At 44.2% G+C, this 22,029-nt stretch overlaps 1 protein-coding gene across 2 annotated transcripts; it reads left to right on the top strand.

The window, feature by feature from the left end:
• The first annotated feature begins 1,432 nt into the window (after positions 1–1,432).
• Positions 1,433–21,955, top strand: LOC139561800 (galactose-3-O-sulfotransferase 2-like). Of its 2 annotated transcripts, none has more exons than XM_071379085.1 (6): positions 1,433–1,867; positions 3,532–3,648; positions 6,884–7,034; positions 7,152–7,298; positions 13,459–13,579; positions 14,402–21,955. In XM_071379085.1, exons 1-6 carry the CDS (start codon positions 1,845–1,847, stop codon positions 15,340–15,342), a joined length of 1,500 nt encoding a protein of 499 aa, XP_071235186.1. In that variant the 5' UTR covers positions 1,433–1,844; the 3' UTR covers positions 15,343–21,955. The 2 variants fall into 2 exon arrangements, with proteins under 2 accessions (XP_071235186.1, XP_071235185.1); XM_071379084.1 differs by having other exon boundaries at positions 1,434–1,867; positions 3,529–3,648.
• Positions 21,956–22,029: the final 74 nt, after the last annotated feature.

Genomic DNA, 22,029 nt, shown 5'->3' with positions numbered 1-22,029 from the left:
CTGAGGACTGAGAGTCGTTATAAGTGGATTTTTGATAAAGAGAGTTTCAAGTTCCTTGGTGTCCACATCACCAACAAACTATCATGGTCCAAACACACCAAGACAGTTGTGAAGAGGGCACAACAACACCTTTTCCCCCTCAGGAGACTGAAAATATTTGGCATGGGTCCCCAGATCCTCAAAATTATACAGCTGCACCATCGAGAGCATCCTGACCGGTTGCATCACCGCCTGGTATGAGGCGCTACAGAGGGTAGTGCGTACGGCCCAGTATATCACAGGGGCCAAGCTTCCTGATATCCAGGACCTATATAGTAGGCGGTGTTAGAGGAAGGCCCCAAAAATTGTCCTCGACTCCAGTCACCCAAGTCATAGACTGTTCTCTCTGCTACCAAGTCTAGAAACATAAGGCTCCTTAACAGCTTCTACCCCCAAGCAATAAGACTGCTGAACAACTAATGAAATGGCCACCCGGACTATTTACATTGACACCCCTGCTACTACTCGTTGTTAATTATCTATGCAAATGACCTCGACTAACCTGTACCGCCGCACATTGACTCAGTACCGGTATGGCCTCGTTATTGTTATGTAAATGTATTGTGTTACTTTTTGATTGATTCCATTTTTTTTTACTTTAGTTTATTTAGTAAATATTTTATTAACTCTTTCTTGAACTGCATTATTAGTTAATTAAGGACTTGTAAGAAAGCATTTCACGGTAAGGTCTACATCTGTTGTATTCGGCGCATGTGACAACTACAATTTGATTTGAAAAAAAGGCCACTCTAAAATTTGCAATTTTCTCAATCAACACAATGCCACAGATGTCTTAAGTTTTGAGGGAGTGTGCAATTGGCATACTGACTGCAGGAATGTCCACCAGAGCAGTTGACAGAGAATTGCATGTTCATTTCTTTACCATAAGCAGCCTCCAACGTGGTTTTAGAGATTTTGGCAGTATGACCTTACGGCCTCACAACAGCAGACCACGTGTAACCACGCCAGCCCAGGGCCTCTTCACTTACGGGATCGTCTTGGACCAGCCATGAAACGGAGGAGTATTTCCATCTGTAAAAATATTTTTTTTAAAGGAAGGTCCAAAAAAATCCTTCTGATTGGCTGATCCTGGCTTCCCAGTGGGTGGGCCTGGCATTTTGTTGCTCAAAATGATAATTATTGGGCTATTAATGGGATTCAAGGAATAAAATGGCCAGTGTAAGGGACTCAAGGGAAAAAATGGGCCATTGTGTTAGAAATTCCAGAGCCGATGTCTGATCCCAGTCTGCCCCTGTTGCTATAGGATACCCCTCAGGACTCTGCTCTGCACCTCGGTTCGTTCTGTCGTGCATCATCCGAGCAAACTAACCGAAGGCTAAATCCATGACGTCAGAGCTCAACCGACTCACAGTGGTGGGCACAGCAATCGCTCTCTCTCTGTGTTACTCCCCCGCCCCTCATCACACACACACATAACGCATACCAAACTCTCTCCCCGTCCAAACATGTTTTACCCTGGAGCCATGAAGGAGCAGCCAACCAGGAAAGAAGGGCGCAAAATCAAAGCGAATTAAGCTTGATAATCAGCACTTTGAGAGCGGCCGCGGCATGTACGCCCAATACTGTACACTACAGTCGTAAAGCAAAAACTTCTGGTATTTTATATAGGCGACAATAATAGCCGTTCTACTATATCTCACGATGGCTTGATTATTTTGAAGCCTATCGTCGGTGGTTTTCGGTCAAGGCACGGCCAGGGCTCAAGCCTTCGAGATGCACGGTGGCTGCTGCTGCCGCCAACCACTGCACCACAACACGGACACCGCCACGGGCCCAGTTCTATCATGGTGTTCAAACGGAGAGCGAGGTAAGCACACCGGGGCTATTTTCGGTCGGGAACGGGCGCTTGCATTGGCGGCGGGAGCACAACGGAGGTTGAGGACGATAGATAGGGATCTGAAATTATGATTGAAACTGAAGCTGAGATTGATACAGTGACCGCAGCTGTGGTCCGTGCAGACAGGACCTGAAAGGAGAGAAGCCTTTGCCTTACCAAACAAAGCCCCCCCTTTCGTTCGTGCGAGAATGTGTCTTGCTTATACCCTTCATTGAGCATTCATTGCGTTATATAATGTATGTTGGCGTCTCGAAATATAGCCTAACTTCGCCTCGCCATTGGCTGCCTTGCTTGTAGCAAGTCGAATCATCATGCTTGCTTGTGTGACAAAATCAAATCTGTGCTTTGGTAGACACTGTTTATGATTCGGCTATGTTGTAGGCTATCAAGCAAGATTCATTTTCAATATACACTATGCTGTTCTTGTGTAATTGTTAGCTTAATCTTTCAGCCCGGAAATCTTTGTTCTTGATTGAACTTCTGGGCACATTTAAGTATATCCCCCCCCCCCCCCCTCTTTATAATGATTTTATTATAGTAATAAATCCGTGTATTGTAGCACTTACCGAAGTGTGGGTGGTTATACACACTGTGACAAACATTAGTGGGACAGTTGGTGAGAACTGTAATAGGCTATCTAACAGTACAATGCATGTTATTGTTCTGGCATTTGTTTAAGTTCTTCATGCAAAACGTCCAGTGGTGAACAGTGAGGCTTTGCACAGTCCATTGATTTAATCACAGTACCACTAAACCAGGAATGGGCATTAGTCAATTTCGGGGCAATTGTACACATTTTGCCATGGGGCGTAGAGAAAGTGTTGCCGTTTTACAACAACTTTCCTGCAATTCTACACATCTTTCCATAGGGTGGAGAGAAATGTTTGCATGTTTTAATATCTGAGTTAAACAGAAAATAAATTGGGGCCGGTATTTCGACCATGATTACTTAGTTAGCTGGCGGCTAGACTAATTTACCAATCTAAAAATTGTTAGCTGACATGGGCTAATTGAGTGACTCAGTGACCGACATAAGAGAAAAAAACCATTTCGAAATTGCACCTTGTGTAGTCTACTGTTCTAACTTGCAACAGTAAATTGAGCCCAAATGAGTTCACCCCCCCTAAATGTTTTTTTGTCTACTCCCACGAGTAGACAAATCCCTACAACAAGCGTTGTAGCGCTGAAAAATTGTCATTCACTGCTCTGTTTATAGTACAGTACACTGAGTATGAACAACATCAGACTCAGAGTGTACTGTACTAGCTGAATGATACTGGTGCTTCTCGCTGGTCATCACAACCCTCAAGTCATATTTGTTTGGTGAGCCATACAACTCCGCCTCTCTCCCCATATCTCTCTCCCCATATCTCTCTCCATATCTCTCTCACACTCCCTCTTTCTGTTCTCCATATTTATTTGTCCATTCTGTCTCGCCCTCTCCCCTCCCCTTATATTAGCTTGGTGTGTTTTATATAATATTTGTTTGATGACCCTTGGCAATTCTCTCCCTCCCAGCCTCTGTCTCTCTCTATCCCCAGAAGGATGCGGCTTGGGCCCATGTGGATCTGGACCCTTAAATAATAATATAACAACAATAATAATATTTATTTTTCTCTCTCTCTGTCCAGAAGGATGCGTCTTGGGCTGCGGTGCTATCGGGTGGGGCCCACGTGGCTCTGGAAGGCCCTGCTGGTGTTCGTGGCCATTGCCTTCGCAGGACAGCTCCTGGGAGTCATTTACAACAAAAGGTCAGAGGTCATATAGCTTTTAGCCTGGTCACCTAGCCTGGCCACCTAACCCGGTTCCAGATCAGTTTGTGCTGTCTTGCCAACTTCTATGGCCGCACTGCAGCTTTTGTTGTTGTTCTACTTCATCACCATCATCAATCAAATCAAATGTATTTATAAAACCCTTTTCACATCAGCCAATGTCACAAAGTGCTATACAGAAACCCAGCAAGCAATGCAGGTGTAGAAGCACGGTGGCTAGGAAAAACTCCCTAGAAAGGCAGGAACCTAGGAAGAAACCTAGAGAGGAACCAGGCTCTGAGGGGTGGCCAGTCCTCTTCTGGCTGTGCCGGGTGGAGATTATAACAGTACATGGCCAAGATGTTCAAACGTTCATAGATGACCAGCAGGGTCAAATAATAATAATCACAGTGGTTGTAGAGGGTGCAACAGGTCAGCACCTCAGTAGTAAATGTTAGTTGGTTTTTCATAGCCGAGCATTCATCATCTTCTTCTTCTGTTATTACTCTATATCTGTGTTATGTTTCTATTTCATTCTGCTCTTCAATAGAAAATAGATGAGAAAAGACTAAGAGGATAGAGCTGTCTCTTCTATAACTGCCTAAAGGTAGCCCATCCTCCTATAGCTCCTCCCATCAGCCTCCACTATTTTTTTAATAAAAAAAAAATGTAACTAGGCAAGTCAGTTAAGAACAAATTCTTATTTACAATGACGGCCTATACCGGACGGTGCTGGGCCAATTGTGCGCCGCCCTATGGGGACTCCCAATCATGGCCGGTTATGATACAGCCAGGAATCAAACCAGGGTCTGTAGTGACGTCTCTAGCACTGAGATGCAGTGCCTTAGACCGCTGCGCCACTCGGGAGCCCTATGGTGGGTGCATAGACAGATAACAGGACAGACGAGGCAGAACAGAAGACAGCAGGACTGGTTGGACTGGATTTCTAGGCTGGCATGCTCTTGGTAAGACTTAGGTGTATTGCCTGGGGCTGCATAGATTGACTGTGGTTGATTTTATATTATTTCATTCACCATTTGGTTCACAGCCCATATGGGAATACAAGACACTCTTCAACAAATACTTGTGCACAAAACAACATTACAAAATAGCTTATTACATTTACATTTAAGTCATTTAGCAGACGCTCTTATCCAGAGCGACTTACAAATTGGTGCATTCACCTTATGATATCCAGTGGAACAACCACTTTACAATAGTGCATCTAACTCTTTTAAGGGGGGGGGGGGGGGTTAGAAGGATTACTTTATCCTATCCTAGGTATTCCTTAAAGAGGTGGGGTTTCAGGTGTCTCCGGAAGGTGGTGATTGACTCCGCTGACCTGGCGTCGTGAGGGAGTTTGTTCCACCATTGGGGTGCCAGAGCAGCGAACAGTTTTGACTGGGCTGAGCGGGAACTGTACTTCCTCAGAGGTAGGGAGGCGAGCAGGCCAGAGGTGGATGAACGCAGTGCCCTTGTTTGGGTGTAGGGCCTGATCAGAGCCTGAAGGTACGGAGGTGCCGTTCCCCTCACAGCTCCGTAGGCAAGCACCATGGTCTTGTAACGGATGCGAGCTTCAACTGGAAGCCAGTGGAGAGAGCGGAGGAGCGGGGTGACGTGAGAGAACTTGGGAAAGTTGAACACCAGACGGGCTGCGGCGTTCTGGATGAGTTGTAGGGGTTTAATGGCACAGGCAGGGAGCCCAGCCAACAGCGAGTTGCAGTAATCCAGACGGGAGATGACAAGTGCCTGGATTAGGACCTGCGCCGCTTCCTGCGTGAGGCAGGGTCGTACTCTGCGAATGTTGTAGAGCATGAACCTACAGGAACGGGTCACCGCCTTGATGTTAGTTGAGAACGACAGGGTGTTGTCCAGGATCACGCCAAGGTTCTTAGCACTCTGGGAGGAGGACACAATGGAGTTGTCAACCGTGATGGCGAGATCATGGAACGGGCAGTCCTTCCCCGGGAGGAAGAGCAGCTCCGTCTTGCCGAGGTTCAGCTTGAGGTGGTGATCCGTCATCCACACTGATATGTCTGCCAGACATGCAGAGATGCGATTCACCACCTGGTTATCAGAGGGGGGAAAGGAGAAGATTAATTGTGTGTCGTCTGCATAGCAATGATAGGAGAGACCATGTGAGGATATGACAGAGCCAAGTGACTTGGTGTATAGCGAGAATAGGAGAGGGCCTAGAACAGAGCCCTGGGGGACACCAGTGGTGAGAGCACGTGGTGCGGAGACAGATTCTCGCCACGCCACCTGGTAGGAGCGACCTGTCAGGTAGGACGCAATCCAAGCGTATTATTATTATTATTAGGATACAAGCTTTAGCTATATGGGCCTTGGGTTAGGTAGGTTACATTGTGTATTGCCAAAGCAGCAATACACCTTTTTCTTTTGTCATGCCAATAAATCATTTTTGAAATTGAGAAGTTGGGACACCCTAAAGCTTTAGGTATAGTGCCTTGGGCCAGTTTTTGGCCACTAACCCAGCCACACACTCCAGCGAATAGACACACTTGAATGTAATTTGTTGTTTTGTACACTAGAGAGACAGACATGTGCTTAGTTTTGTTGTTGTTGCTGGTTTTCTCCCTCTCTCTGTCCCATTCTTTCATACTCTCTCTCTTCCTCACTCTCTCAATAACTTTCTCTCTCTTCCTCACTCAACTTTCTCTCTTTCATTCTTCTCTCTTTCTCCCTTTCTGTCTTTCTCTCCACATCTGGCAGTTTTACCTAGGGGTTTTGGCTAAATCCTTCAGCCTTCTGAGGAGAACTAGCGTCCCTGCTCTCTTTCAGTGGTCCAACTGTTATATGGATAAAAGTGTCTGCTAAATTATTACAATCTAACCTGTTTTATTGATATTCAAATGACTGTCACGCTCTCTCTGTCCCTCTCGCTCTCTCTGTCCCTCTCGCTCTCTCTGTCCCTCTCGCTCTCTCTGTCCCTCTCGCTCTCTCTGTCCCTCTCGCTCTCTCTGTCCCTCTCGCGCTCTCTGTCCCTCTCGCGCTCTCTGTCCCTCTCGCGCTCTCTGTCCCTCTCGCGCTCTCTGTCCCTCTCGCGCTCTCTGTCCCTCTCGCGCTCTCTGTCCCTCTCGCGCTCTCTGTCCCTCTCGCGCTCTCTGTCCCTCTCGCGCTCTCTGTCCCTCTCGCGCTCTCTGTCCCTCTCGCGCTCTCTGTCCCTCTCGCTCTCTCTGTCCCTCTCGCTCTCTCTGTCCCTGTCTCCCAATAGCCTCCAGCAGGATAGGTTGCGGTGGTTGTTCTCGTCCGATGGCCAGGGCCCGTCTCTGGGCTCCTGTCGGCCCCGCAGCCACGTCATGTTCTTGAAAACCCACAAGACAGCCAGCAGCACCGTCCTCAACATTCTCTACCGATACGGAGAGGTACAGACTCCATCTCCACATTCAGGGAAACATTTCTGTGTTTCAAAAGAGCACAAAGCTGTGCAAAAATACTGTAAACCTCATAATAATCTGGCAATTGGATTCTTCTTCTTCTAGGAGAAGGACCTGCGCTTCGCCCTGCCTCTGGGGTATCAGTTCGACTACCCCCTCCCTTTCAACGCCCACAGGGTCAAAGGTTACAGAGGGCCCCGTGTGGCAGAATTCAGCATCATGGGAAACCACATGCGCTTCAACAAACCAGAGGTACGTTACTTCAGGGGCGTATTCATTACGTCAATTCTGTTGCAAAACGTTTTTTTTATTTTTTATTTTACCATCTTTTCTCCCAAATTTCGTGGTGTCCAATTGTTAGTAATTACTATCTTGTCTCATCGCTACAACTCCCGTACGGGCTCGGGAGAGACGAAGGTCGAAAGCCATGCGTCCTCCGAAACACAACCCAACCAAGCCGCACTGCTTCTTAACACAGCGCGCCTCCAACCCGGAAACCAGCCGCACCAATGTGTCGGAGGAAACAGCGAGCACCTGGCTCCCTTGGTTAGCGTGCACTGCGCCCGGCCCACCACAGGAGTCGCTGGTGCGCGATGAGACAAGGATATCCCTACCGGCCAAACCCTCCCTAACCCGGACGACGCTAGGCCAATTGTGCGTCGCCCCACGGACCTCCCGGTCGCGGCCGGCTGCGACAGAGCCTGGGCGCGAACCCAGAGTCTCTGGTGGCACAGCTAGCGCTGCGATGCAGAACAAAACAGGGAGGGACCTACCTGAATTTGTCCAATAGAAACTCTTGTTTTGCCCTTCCATTTGGTTCTTAAACGGTTTCCGCAATGAATACGCCCCAGATTACGCCCCAAAATTATAAAAGTAGAACATTTTCCACATTTTACTTGAAGTTTTTATTTTTTTATTCTAGAAATACATGTTGGAATTTTATTTCTTGAGGAAATGAAATAAAGTAAAATCAAATGTTTTGGTATTGTCGTATGTTAGCAAAACACAGATTGTAATTTGCATGGAGCTGATGATATCTTTTGTAGGTCTGTCAGCTCCCTGGTGTTTCGTTAACTACTCATGTCACTGCTGGAAAAGAAAGGACTGAATGTTTAAGTTGTATGTACTGTAGGTGAATGTTTCAACAGGAGTTAGCCACGTATTGTAACTAAAGAAGGAGCGATACTGTGTGTGGGTGTGTGTATATTACTTTTGATAACAGGACAAATCAGAGCTAAAACGGGTTTGTCAGTTTGAGATGACAGTGCATGCTGACATTCTGTGTCATCTGCAGTGGTGGAAAAAGTACCCAAATGTCATACTGGAGTAAAAGTATAGATACCTTAATAGAAAGCTCCTCAAGTGAAAGTCACCCAGTAAAATACTACTTGAGTAAAAGTATAGGTACAGTTGAATTTGGAAGTTTACATACACCTTAGCCAAATATATTTAAACTCAGTTTTTCACAATTGCTGACATTTAATCGTTGTAAAAATTCCCTGTCTTAGGTCAGTTAGGATCACCACTTTATTTTATGAATGTGAAATGTCAGAATAATAGTACAGAGAATAATTTATTTCAGCTTTTATTTCTTTCATCACATTCCCAGTGGGTCAGAAGTTTACATACATTCAATTAGTATTTGGTAGCATTGCCTTTAAATTGTTTAACTTGGGTCAATCGTTTCGGGTAGCCTTCCACAAGCTTCCCACAATAAGTTGGATGAATGTTGGCCCATTCTTCCTGACAGAGCTGGTGTAACTGAGTCAGGTTTGTAGGCCTCCTTGCTCGCACACGCTTTTTCAGTTCTGCCCACACATTTTCTATAGGGTTGAGGTCAGGGCTTTGTGATGGCCACTCCAATACCTTGACTTTGTTGTCCTTAAGCCATTTTGCCACAACTTTGGAAGTATGCTTGGGGTCATTGTCCATTTGGAAGACCCATTTGCAACCAAGCTTTAACATCCAGACTGATAATAATTTTCCTGCCTCATAATGCCATCTATTTTGAAGTGCACCAGTCCCTCCTGCAGCAAAGCACCCCCACAACATGATGCTGCCACCCGCTTGTGAGCATCCCCCCTTTTCCTCCAAACATAACGATGGTCATTATGGCCAAACAGTTCTATTTTTGTTTCATCAGACCAGAGGACATTTCTCCAGAAAGTACGATCTTTGTGCAGTTTCAAACCATAGTCTGGCTTTTTTTATGGCGGTTTTGGAGCAGTGGCTTCTTCCTTGCTAGGCGGCCTTTCAGGTTATGTTGATATAGGACTCGTTTTACTGTGGATATAGATGCTTTTGCACCTGTTTCCTACAGCATCTTCACAAGGTCCTTTGCTGTTTTTCTGGGATCGATTTGCACTTTTCGCACCAAAGTACATTCATCGCGTCTCCTTCCTGAGCTGTATTACGGCTGCATGGTCCCATGGTGTTTATACTTGCGTACTATTGTTTGAATAGATGAACGTGGTACCTTCAGACATTTGAATGAAAAAGGAAACAACACACTGCTCTTGATAGTATCACTGATCTTTAATAAGCTTTACGTATCGGCCTCACGGCCTTCGTCAGAGCTTTTGTGAATTTAAAAAAATTAGCACCCTTATGTAGACCTAGCCCAGGTCTACAATTTTTTTCTGAGGTTTTGGCTGATTTCTTTTGATTTTCCCATTATGTCAAGCAAAGAGGCACTGAGTTTGAAGGTAGGTCTTGAAATATATCCACAGGTACACCTCCAATTGACTCAAATGATGTCAAATGATGTCAATTAGCCTATCAGAAGCTTCTAAAGCCAGGACATAATTTTCTGGAATATTCCAAGCTGTTTAAAGGCACAGTCAACTTAGTGTATGTAAACTTCTGACCCACTGGAATTGTGATACAGTGAAATAATCTGTAAACAATTATTGGAAAAATTACTTGTGTCATGCACAAAGTAGATGTCCCAACCAACTTGCCAAAACTATAGTTTGTTAATGTAACAGTATAGCTTTCGTCCGTCCCCTCGCCCCGACCCGGGCTCAAACCAGGGACCCTCTGCACACATCAACAACTGCCACCCACGAAGCATCGTTACCCATCGCGCCACAAAAGCCGCGGCCCTTGCAGAGCAAGGGGAACAACTACTTCAGGTCTCAGAGCGAGTGACGTCACCGATTGAAACGCTATTAGCGCGCACCACCGCTAACTAGCTAGCCATTTCACATCGGTTACATTAACAAGAAATTTGTGAAGTGGTTGAAAAATTACGTTTTTGACTCCAACCTAAGTGTATGTAAACTTCCGACTTCAACTGTACCTTAATAGAAAGTTACTCAAGTAAAAGAGTTACCCAGTAAAATACTACTCGAGTAAAAGTATTTGCTTCTAAATATACCTAAGTATCAAAAGTAAATGTAATTGATTAAATATACTTCAGAAAGTTAAAATAATTTCAAATTCCTTATATTAAGCAAAGCAGACGTCACCATTTTCTTGTTTTGAAAATGTACGGATGGCCAGGGGCACACTCCAACACTCAGACATAATTTGCAAATGATGCATTTGTGTTTAGTGAGTCCGCCAGATCAGAGGCAGTAGGGATGACCACGTATTCTCTTGATAAGTGTGTGAATTTGAATATTTTAATTGAAAATGAAAATATGCATTGAAGCGCCCTCTATTGATTGTTTGTTGAGGTTTCGAAAGGTAGACCTTTTAGCTATAGCTGACCATTATGGATTCATTATCCCTGAGAAAGACCTGAAGGCTGAGCTTTTGGTGCTAGTCAGGGAGGGATTAACAAGAGAAAGAATTCTCTCATTGCAAGGAGAGGAGACGGGTAGACTTTCCGATGCCAAGTCGGAGGACAGGGCAGAGGAAGGGGTTGCTCGTACCCCCTTTGCATTGCCTCGATATGATCCTTTATCTTCAGGTCGTTCAGACGGGACCGCTAGGCTGAAGGTGAGGCTGGCCCGGTTAGAAATGGAGCAACAAGATAAGGAGAGACAAATGCATTTTGATCTTGAAATTAGGAAAATAGAAGCCGACAAGGAGGTAAGGATCCGACAACTGGAGCTAAATGCTGGCTCCAGTGCGACTCCAAAAGCTGCTCATAATCAAGCCCACTTCGATGTGAGTAAAAATATAGCTTTAGTCCCACCATTTCGAGAGTCGGAAGTTGATGCCTATTTCTCTGCGTTTGAGCGTGTGGCCGCTGCGCTACATTGGCCACTTGAGGTTTGGCCGCTCCTGTTGCAATGTAAATTGTCTGGGAAAGCCCAGGAAGTAGTAGCTGCTCTCTCGCTGGAAGACAGTTTACATTACGAAACAGTTAAAACTACCGTGTTGCGGGCTTATGAGTTGGTGCCTGAAGCTTACAGACAGCGCTTCAGGAACCACAAGAAACCCTCTCGCCGTACTTTTGTTGAGTTTGCAAGGGACAAAGAGTCTCTGTTTAATCGATGGTGTTCAGCCAGCAAAGCTAACACCTTTGCTGATATTCGGGAGTTGATGCTGTTGGAGGATTTTAAAAGCAACCTCCCTGATAGAATTGTAGTTCATTTAAATGAACAGAAAGTGGTGACATTGGCCCAGGCAGCAGTGTTGGCAGATGAGTATGCTTTGACACACAAGACTGTCTTTGGTGCACCTCGTTTTGAAGGTAGACTGATTACGTCATCAGTGCCTCGTTCAGGTCGCTTTTCCTCTGACAAGCCTTTTCATGAAATCCGTGAATGTTTTTACTGTCATAAAAGGGTCACGTGATTGCGGACTGCCCAGTTTTGAAAAATAAACCGAAACAGTCCCAGTCACCGTCCCCAAAAAGGAAAAGTTTGGGTTTAGTCAAGTCTTTGGCTCGTCCGTTGGTCCGAGGTATTGATTCAGCATTTGAGAAACCGGATCCTGTCTATGCTCCGTTTATCTCTATCGGTTGTGTTTCCTTAACTGGAGAACAAGCTGATCAAAAGCCCTTTAAAATCTTACGAGACACCGGGGCGGCGCAGTCAGTAATCATTACTGATGCTTTACCCTGGTCTCCTGAAACATATTGTGGCTCGCATGTCATATTACAGGGGATAGAGACAAAAACAGTACCTGTACCATTACACTGGGTCCACTTAGTGTCAGGCTTGGTATCAGGACGTTTCCGTGTTGGTGTAGTGTCTACACTGCCAGTAAAAGGAGTCACATTGCTACTAGGGAATGATATTGCTGGTGGTAACGTTACTCCTGTGTTAGAGGTAGTAGAAATCCCAGAAATCAGAATTGCAGATGAGAAATTGGTTCAAGCATTTCCCCATGTTTTTCCTGCTTGTGTGTTAACGAGGGCACAATCTCGCAAGCTTGGAGATGTGGTGGATTTGGCTAGTTCCATTTTTGAGAATGTTGAAGTAGAAGACAATGCACTGAGTATTCCTTCTGCAAGGCCAACAGTTTTTACTCCTGTAAAAACTATGGCAGGGGACTGCAAAATCACACCCCAATTACATGACATTCTTTTGTCTGTCACCCCTGAGAAGGTGATTGAATGTCAAAAAGGAGACACCAGTCTTCGCAAGTGTTTTGCTTCGGTAATTTCCGTTGAGGAAGCTAAAACTAGAGAGACTGCCTACTTTATGGAAGCAGGAGTTTTGATGCGGAAATGGGCAGCTCATGACACCGTTAATGACTGGAGTGAAGTGTGTCAAGTGGTTGTTCCTACACCGTTCCGACAGCAGGTGCTGTCACTCGCCCATGACCAGGCGTGGTCTGGACATTTGGGGATCACAAAGACTTATAACCGGGTCCTTCGTAATTTTTTCTGGCCAGGTTTGAAGTCTGATGTGGTCCAATTTTGTAAAACATGTCACATATGTCAACTCACTGGGAAAGCGAATCAAACAGTTCCTAGAGCACCGCTCTGCCCGATTCCTGTGGTGGGGGAACCGTTTGAAAGAGTGATAATTGATTGTGTAGGTCCATTGCCGAAAACCAGGTCAGGTAACAAGTTCTTACCAGATATACTGTACAGCTAGCCTATGTGAAGGGCTCGGCGAATGTGGTTACTGACGCTCTATCACGGGTTTACTAACTGGGGAAGCGTTGGGTTTTGTTATTACAAACTGTATGTTTGCAATTTTTGTGGTGGGCGTGTTACGTTCCCCAGTTTCTGTGTTGTATTTGAGTGTGTGTGTTTCAGGAGATGGCTGGAAGCCATCTCCTGAAACACACACACTCAAATACAACACAGTAACTGGGGAACGTAACACTGTCCTGCTAAGCATTCAAAATGTAACGAGTACTTTTGGGTGTCAAGAAAAATGTCATGATTTCATTAAAATAACATCCTATCTAACAGTTTGACGATGGCATCCGTCACTCATTTTCTTTCTCCATGACCTTTGACCCCTCTAACCTCTCACCTCTCTTCTTTTGCGGTCTACTACAGGTAGGGAAGGTGATGCCAGCCGACACCTTCTATTTCTCCATCCTTCGTGACCCTGTAGCGCTCACCGAGTCGTCCTACGCCTACTACAAATCCGTTGCCCCTGCCTTCAGGAAAGCCAAAGGTACATATCAAATCATAGTCCATAGGCCTTCGGAGTGGCGCAGCGGTGTCACTAAAGACCCAGGTTCGATCCCAGGCTGTGTCGCAGCCGTCTGCGACCGGGAGACGCATGAGGCGGTGCACAATTGGCCCAGCGTCGTCCGGGTTAGGGGAGGGTTTGGCCATCCGGGATGTCGTTGTCTCATCGCACTCTAGAAACTCCTTGTGGCGAGCCAGGCGCATGCACGCTGACTTCGGTGTTTCCGCCGGTACGGCTGGCTTCCGGGTTAAGCGAGCAGTGTGTCAAGAAGCAGTGCGGCTTGGCAGGGTCTTTTTTCGGAGGATGCATGGCTCTTGACCTTCGCCTTTCCCGAGTCCGTATTGGAGTTGCAGCGATTGGACAAGACTGCTAATTGGATGTCACGAAATTGGGGAAGAAAAAGGGGTAAAAAGTACAAAAATGTAAAATTAAACAACAGCATACAACAATATTTTAAACTACCTAGTTAACAAATCCATACTTGGAGTCAGTCAGGGTCTGGGTCAATTCTATTTCAATTCCAGTCAATTCAGAATGTTAACCAAATTCAAATTCCACATTTTCCTCATTGAAAAGCATTTAAGAGATTTTAAATTGGAATTTCAGTGTACTTCCTGAATTGACTGGAATTGATCCCAATGCTAGTATCGATATAATATCGTCCAAAATAACATTGAGATATGTAAATGTAAAGACCCCCCCCCCCCCATCACCAATGCATATAGAGTCTGGATGCTATCAAATGAATAGCCTCATTGAGGACATTTTAGGTTTTCTAATCTTAATCTAATCTTAATCTGACAGGCCTGGGAGACTTCGCAGACAACCCCTGGAAGTACTACGACCCCCGTCTCCATAACAACCACTACGCTCGCAACCTGCTGTGGTTCGACTTCGGCCTGGACCACAACGCCAACTTCTCCACCGCACTGGCGCAACGAGGTGAAGTGGCCATCCGACGTGCCTTCAAACTCATCCTGGTCTCGGAGCACTTCGACGAATCCATGGTACTGCTCCGCCACGCCCTCTGTTGGCCTCTGGACGCTGTCGTCTCCTTTAGCCTGAACGCCCGGCAGCAAAAGTCCAGTGGAAGCAGCTCCTGGGTGGATAAAGCGGCCGCTGCTCAGCCCCCCGCCAAGGCTCTCACAGACAACCAACGCCAGAAGCTCCGGGAGTGGAACGCCCTGGACTGGCACCTCTATCAGGCGTTCAACCGCTACTTCTGGGACAAAGTGGATCGCTTTGGGAGAGCCAGAATGGACCAAGAGGTCGTTCTACTCCGGACCCGCCGGGAGTTGCTGGCTAAGGCTTGCCTGAGGGAAGGCGGGAAGCCGGTAGAGGCAAGCCGCATCCGAGACAGGAACATCAGGCCCTTCCAGAGCGGCTTGGTGAAGATCCTAGGATATGAGCTCCAGCCTGGGCTGGACAACGCTACCCGTCAGGCCTGTCTGAGGATGATCAGGCCGGAGATCCAGTATAAAGATCTGCTGGATGCCAGGCAGTTCCCCAGGGCAGCTCCCCAGCCTGCCCAAGCTCCGCCCCCAGCTATCCCTGCTGGGGGAGCCTACGTGAGGAAAGGCCCCTCCTTCCAACTCAGGACAGGAGAGCTGGGAGTGGAGGGAGGAAGGAGGATGGGGGAGGAGGAGAGGGACTGGGACGGGAGTCGGTTATCTCGTAGTAATAATAATAACCAAACATTGGCGCGAGATAGAGGTGGAAGAAGGGGGAAAAGGAACATAAGATAGTTTTCCATCCAGAATTAATTCCAGGTGGGGAGTGGATAAGACTAAACCCCGCATGAGCCTGTGTACTCGTACTCAAGCACTTGTTGAGTATTTCTATTACTCAAGTACTACTGAAGTACTCCGAAAGACCCATTCTCCCTCCAACCCTGCTGTACCTCCACTTTATTGTACATTCCCGTTTTTCTGGCACATCTTATGACTCCTTTTATGAACGGTCATGACTGGTTATGACTCCCTTATGTTCATATTGACTATGTAAGGGTGCGAATTATGGGGAAGCTAAGCTTCCCTGAATGACACATGAGCTCCTCTAAAGGTAATCAAATTCCCAAAATGTTTTTTTGGGGGGAGGGGTATTGATAATTTGACCTAGACACGCACCGACAGCAAGACGCATCAATCTTACCACTCAGTATGTGTTGCCCATATATCTGATGCTGTCGGGACCAAACAAGTATGACAGAGGGGTGGCGTTTCGCACGCTCTGATCCTTTCTCTGGTGAGATACAAGTAACTACCAAAATAACGGAAACACCAACATCAAGTGTCTTAATAGGACGTTGAGCCAGAACAGCTTCAATGCGCATGCCGCCGTGGCATAGATTCTGGAACTCTATTGGAGCGATGTGACACCATTCTTTCATGACAAATTCCATAATTTGGTGTTTTGTTGATGGCGGTGGAAAATGCTGTCTCAGGCACCACTCCAGAATCTCCCATAAGTGTTCAATTGGGTTGATCTGGTGACACACACACACACACACACACACACACACACACACACACACACACACACACACACACACACACAAACCCTTTAAACCCCCTATGCTCATCTGAGACCCCTTTTTCAAAATCACTGAGATCTCTTCTAGTCATGGTAGCCAAAATAATGGGCAACTGGTCATTTTTATACATGACCCTAAGCATGATGGGGTGTTAATTGCTAAATTAACTTAGGCACCACACCTGTGTGGAACCACCTGCTTTCAATATACTTTGTATCCCTCATTTACTCAAGTGTTTCCTTTGCGAATTGAGGGAAAATTACTAAACTTATTTTTGTATTTTTTTTTTATTGTTCACATTTTTGGGGAAACATGGCTTCCCTTGGCATCCAAGAATACACCCACTGTAGAAGACCTAATGACAATCACCAAATGTCATTACACTGATGGTGTCTGTAACAGATGTCTCTTTCTATTCATTAAATGGCGCGTGCACTGTTTGGATGCTGGAATTATTTTGGAGTGGAGGAACGTGCGCAGCCGCAGGTAGCCTACTTTTTTAAGTGATATGTTTGACAATCAGATGACAACTTCATGACTGGTTGTGTTCATGCCACATTAAAATGTAATACATTTTTACAGATAAATGATAATTATATCTTTACTATTAGGCCAATAAAAAAAAAAAAATCCTAGTAGAGGCTCCCCTGAATGTCACAGTATAGTTCGCTCTCTGGACTTTATGAACACTGTGGACGTGAAATGGAATTGCATTGCATTCAGTGGGCCAACTGTTGTTCAAAAAGTTTGCTTCTCTGCTTGAGATTCGGAGGTCCAACTTCTCTTGCACGATCAAATTGTCAGCATTTTTTTCGTTTTTAGAAAAATAACTTTTAACCTTTTTCTTGAATGCTAATGTTAAAACAGCAAACAGGCAGCCAGCCATAGCTACTGTAAATGCTGGGATAGGGATGATGTGAATTGCATGTTCTGACTGAGGAGCGGAATGGAATCCATCCCTCTGAACACAGTGTGCCTGGCGTAGAAAATGTAGTCCATATGAAGCAGCGGAGGCTGGTGTGAGGAGGACAGCTCATAATGGCTGGAATGCAATGAAAGGAACGGCAACAATCACATGGTTTCCATGTGTTTGATAGCATTCTATTCATGCCATTACAATGAGCCTGGCCTATAATTTAAAGTGACACCAGCCTCCACTGATACAAAGCCAGCATTGAAGAGCAGTGAATCTCACAATAGGCCTTACTGTGATGTCTTCTAGAGAGATAGATGGAAAACATCTTAAAGGCCCAATGCAGCCGTTTTTATCTCAATGTCAAATCATTTCTGGCAACCAATAAGTAATAGACTTCTATTAAAAAGGGCAAAAATAGTTTCTTGATGAAAAAATTCTCAAGCTAGAATTTTGCTAGGAATGTCTGGGGGGGGGTGGACTGAACTAGCTGTTATTGGCAGAGAGGATTTTAACTCTTTGTTATTGTTATCTATTAAACAATTTATCGCATGGTGATGTCACCATGGAAAGCCGTAACTCCAGCCCATGCAAGCCTGCTGATTAGAAGGTCCTGTGTAGATATTTATTTTTCGACCAGCAACTATCAGGAAATAACACTGATAATAACAATGTAAAAAACTTCTACAGTGTTAGTTTCATCAGCGGTATCAATTAGATAACAGAATTTTGACTGCACTGGGCCTTTAATGTTAACACATGGTACTTTGATAGGGACCGACATGTACTGTATCTGAACTGAAGCACTGTGGTTGAATGGATAGCAAGTCTTGACTATGAACCTTTTTTAGTGTGTCTTTTCATACTGTATGTACAGTGTATGTAATATAGTATACCCAGTATTTCCCTGGCTCAATGGTAGGTTTCAATGCGAGCTATGATTCCACCCCCTCACATAGATATTCACATGTGAAGCCTGAGTACGTCTCATGCATACCTTACATACAAGAACACGTATGTAGATCATATCTTACATAGTATATACATTTTAACACACACACACACACTGTACTCTGTCATGCTTGACAGCGTAAGTGAATCATGGAAGCTCATTGAAATGCATTCTCACATGTCCATGTGGCCCAGCCAGCTAGCGCAATTGGTGTCAGGTGACCATGGGGTGCATATATAAAGGCACGCCATCTGGTGGTGTGGAGGTGTAATGCTATAGCCTGGTCCCAGATCTAGTTGTGCTGTATTAACCAACTCCTATCCTGATCTTAGACCAGGCTATAGCAATACCACTGAGGCCACTGAGTACCAGGATGTTATTATTGGTTGACGATCTTACTAGTGTAAGATACACACAGGTATTAATGTCTTTGGCAGAACAAGCTGTGATTTTTGGAGAGAATCTGTGACCAAGTCAGTTCATTTTTATTAAGCAATCTACATGACCACTGCTGGTGTGACACCATCTTTGAACACAATCTACATTACATAACTGCTGGTGTGACACAACATCTTTGAACACAATCTACATTACATAATTGCTGGTGTGACACAACATCTTTGAACAGAATTTACCTGAAGCTTCTTTAGATAACAGGGACACACACACACACACACACACACACAGCTATCGTTTCCCTTTCCATTCACCACTCCAGGTGCAGTGTAATCTATTTAGTTGTTTTTTTTATCACTTTGGCACATTTTTCAGATGTAAAGTGGTATATATTCTAAGCTCTATGTACAAAACTCTAAACTGATAACACGTGTAATGCCTCCTGTCTTATGTTCAGAACCTTTGATTGTGCATTCATTGAGGTTGCACACATCTTTCACCCCTGGGTCTTTCATGCCAAATCAAAGTTTTCCATAAAATACAACATTTACTTTAGTCACCAATACATCAGATAATGATAGGCTCACCATTTAGTAATTTTAACTAACATTCAATCCAGTAGCAAAGAATACAAGATGCACATTGTAAAAACTGTTATTTTTGACGTGCTGGTTAGAAAGAATAGTAGATTGTAAATATAATTTTCCATACAGAATTTGACTATAACTTGACATGCACCATTTTAGTTGCATTATCCTTATACAGTACATACAGTACTACAGTACATAGGTCAAATAATCAGATATAGTGGTATTTTAAAGCCGCCGGCTACGGTAAAAACGTTGCCACGGTGTTGTATGCCATTTCTGCCCCATGGAAAATTGTACAATATCACCTTTTCTGCGTGACTTGTCAACTGACACAGTATCACCTGTCTCTGCTTGACATTCATCAGCTTAATGTATCAATGAAATTCAGATACTGGGTGGAATGTATTGTTATATACTGTATAATCCCAGGTATTTCAGCAGTGCATTGTACACTACGCTATAATGGTAGCACATAGGGAGTCTTTCCTCTTTGTCCTATTGAAGCACACTGGCTGATGGAGAATGAGGATGTAGTATTTACAGCCACATCCATACATGATTTGAAATTGACAGTGTTCAGCAGTTATCAAGCTATACACGTTAGCTAGGCACTACATCATGTTGGTTCAGTAGTGAGCAGTTTGATTAAGTAATAGTTCATTGTATTGTTTGCGAAATCATATCAAAAGTGAATATTGCGTTTTGAAAAGCAGATACTTATATTGAATATACATCCGAATTGAAAGAGTGATTCGGTGCAGTGAACACTGAATTTGAAAGTGAAAGTGACACTGAATTTGTTTGGTGCTCAGTCGATGGAAAATGTGTTTAGAGTTTTGAAATATGAGCCATTTTGATGATCTGTTTAGATTTCTGTGCTTAGTTGTGAAAATATACCACAGACTTGTGAAAATTGCACCAAACGGATTGAAAAAAAACTGACTTGGTATTACCATTGTGAAAGTGGCGTCAGTTAGTGTGTTTGACAAACAGTCAAGGAATATATTGTCCATAAAACCTGGAACATTTATTACACAATCACATTGACACATTAGCCTACTGCAGTTTTACAACTGTTAAATTCACCTTTTAAGGAAGGAGGCGTGACGTTTTATCATTTTATTTCATCTCAGTACACTACACTCCTTTGGGTAACTGACGTTTTTTGTTGAGTTCAGGTAGTTAACTCTACAGCAATACAGTTGATTCATCCACAACTGAAATATATTTTTTAATTTAGTACAATGGTTAGACTTAAAACTAAAAGAATTTGTTGGTTACATCAACTGGTTACATCAGTGCTATGTCTTTCATTGTGTCTATGTTATGAACTACGGTTATGGTGGGCTTTTAGTTTCACTGTTTCACTGTCTCCATGTTTGTAGTTTTTGATCGTCTTGACCGAGACTCGGAGATGGTGGTTTTTGGTGGTTTTATTAAGAGAAAAATAAAATGTTGAATGACAAAAATACAAATGCTAATAAAAGTATTTTTTTTGCCTTAAACTGTACATTTTGGGAACAGGGCTTTAAAAATGACCGTTTCTGTATTTATCATTACTTTTTAAAATCTCTGGTATATATGTTATGTATTATTTTAAGGTAAATTTGACTGGAGTGCACTTTTTTTTGTTTTATTTTTACATTTAAGAGCTAATGGAAACATACACACATTGATACACAATTTAATTATGTTAATTATCCCATTTCTTTGAGACATAATTATTATAATATTATCAATATACAAAAACACACAAAATGTACAGTACGTGACCCAAGTTACCATTATTGGTCCCGTGTGGCTCAGTTGGTAGAGCATGGCGCTTGCAACGCCAGGGTTGTGGGTTCATTCCCCACGGGGGGACCAGGATGAATATGTATGAACTTTCCAATTTGTAAGTCGCTCTGGATAAGAGCGTCTGCTAAATGACTTAGATGTAGATGTATGAATTATTTATTCATTAAAGCAATGGCAAGCATACAACCACACACACAAAGCAGTGAGTGATATAGGCAAATGTATCCACTGACAATACTGTAAGAAATTGTCATTTTGTTCCTCCAAACTTGTTAATTTTTAAAGTGATGGGATTTACACTTCTTGAAAGCAGCCTGTAAGGCAACTCCGTCCCCAAGGCTGATGTTTAACCACTCTGCCCCCAAGGCTGATGTTTAACCACTCTGCCCCCAAGGCTGATGTTTAACCACTCTGCCCCCAAGGCTGATGTTTAACCACTCTGCCCCCAAGGCTGATGTTTAACCACTCTGCCCCCAAGGCTGATGTTTAACAACTCTGCCCCCAAGGCTGATGTTTGACCACTCTGCCCCCAAGGCTGATGTTTGACCACTCTGCCCCCAAGGCTGATGTTTAACCACTCTGCCCCCAAGGCTGATGTTTGACCACTCTGCCCCCAAGGCTGATGTTTGACCACTCTGCCCCCAAGGCTGATGTTTAACCACTCTGCCCCCAAGGCTGATGTTTGACCACTCTGCCCCCAAGGCTGATGTTTAACCACTCTGCCCCCAAGGCTGATGTTTAACCAGAGGTTGAGAGTCTCACAGGCTACTTTCAAGGCATCTTTGTGCAGATTGCTATGCCCGTACAGAAAAACCACATGATTTCCCATGTGGAACATTTCACGTGTCTTCACATGTTGTCACGTGTTATCACATTAACGTCTCATACGATCATGTGAAAACGTGCGTTTTTGGAACACTTCACGTAATTACGTGAAATTCATGTGGTTTTGGAACATTATATGTGAAATTCATGTGGTTTTGGAACATTATATGTGAAATTCATGTGTTTTTTTTTCAAGAAGGGTGGTACTGTGATAATGATACTTTTCTGTTGACCTCTCTACTATTGACTTGATACACTATTCTCACATGATGGGAACCATGTTACATATTGTATGTCTGTGAGAATGAATGGTACTGTACACTATTGAAATAAAGGGTTTTTGTCTCATGTATGTTGACTTGAAGAATACTCACCTGGAATCATGGGACATGTTTTCTCACTGCCATTAAAAAAAACAATAAGGTG

Source organism: Salvelinus alpinus, chromosome 31 (assembly GCF_045679555.1).
Source record: "Salvelinus alpinus chromosome 31, SLU_Salpinus.1, whole genome shotgun sequence".
Classification (NCBI taxonomy): Eukaryota; Metazoa; Chordata; class Actinopteri; order Salmoniformes; family Salmonidae; genus Salvelinus; species Salvelinus alpinus.
This window is presented reverse-complemented; position numbering and strand designations above follow the sequence as displayed.

What these genes read in the sequence shown, in the direction of transcription:
- LOC139561800 (XM_071379084.1), top strand. Translation starts at nt 1,845, where the DNA reads ATGGTGTTCAAACGGAGAGCGAG. An exon ending in GGAGTCATTTACAACAAAAG is followed by an intron (nt 3,649 to 6,883) that starts GTCAGAGGTCAT and finishes GTCTCCCAATAG; the next exon opens with CCTCCAGCAGGATAGGTTGC. An exon ending in TGCGCTTCAACAAACCAGAG is followed by an intron (nt 7,299 to 13,458) that starts GTACGTTACTTC and finishes GGTCTACTACAG; the next exon opens with GTAGGGAAGGTGATGCCAGC.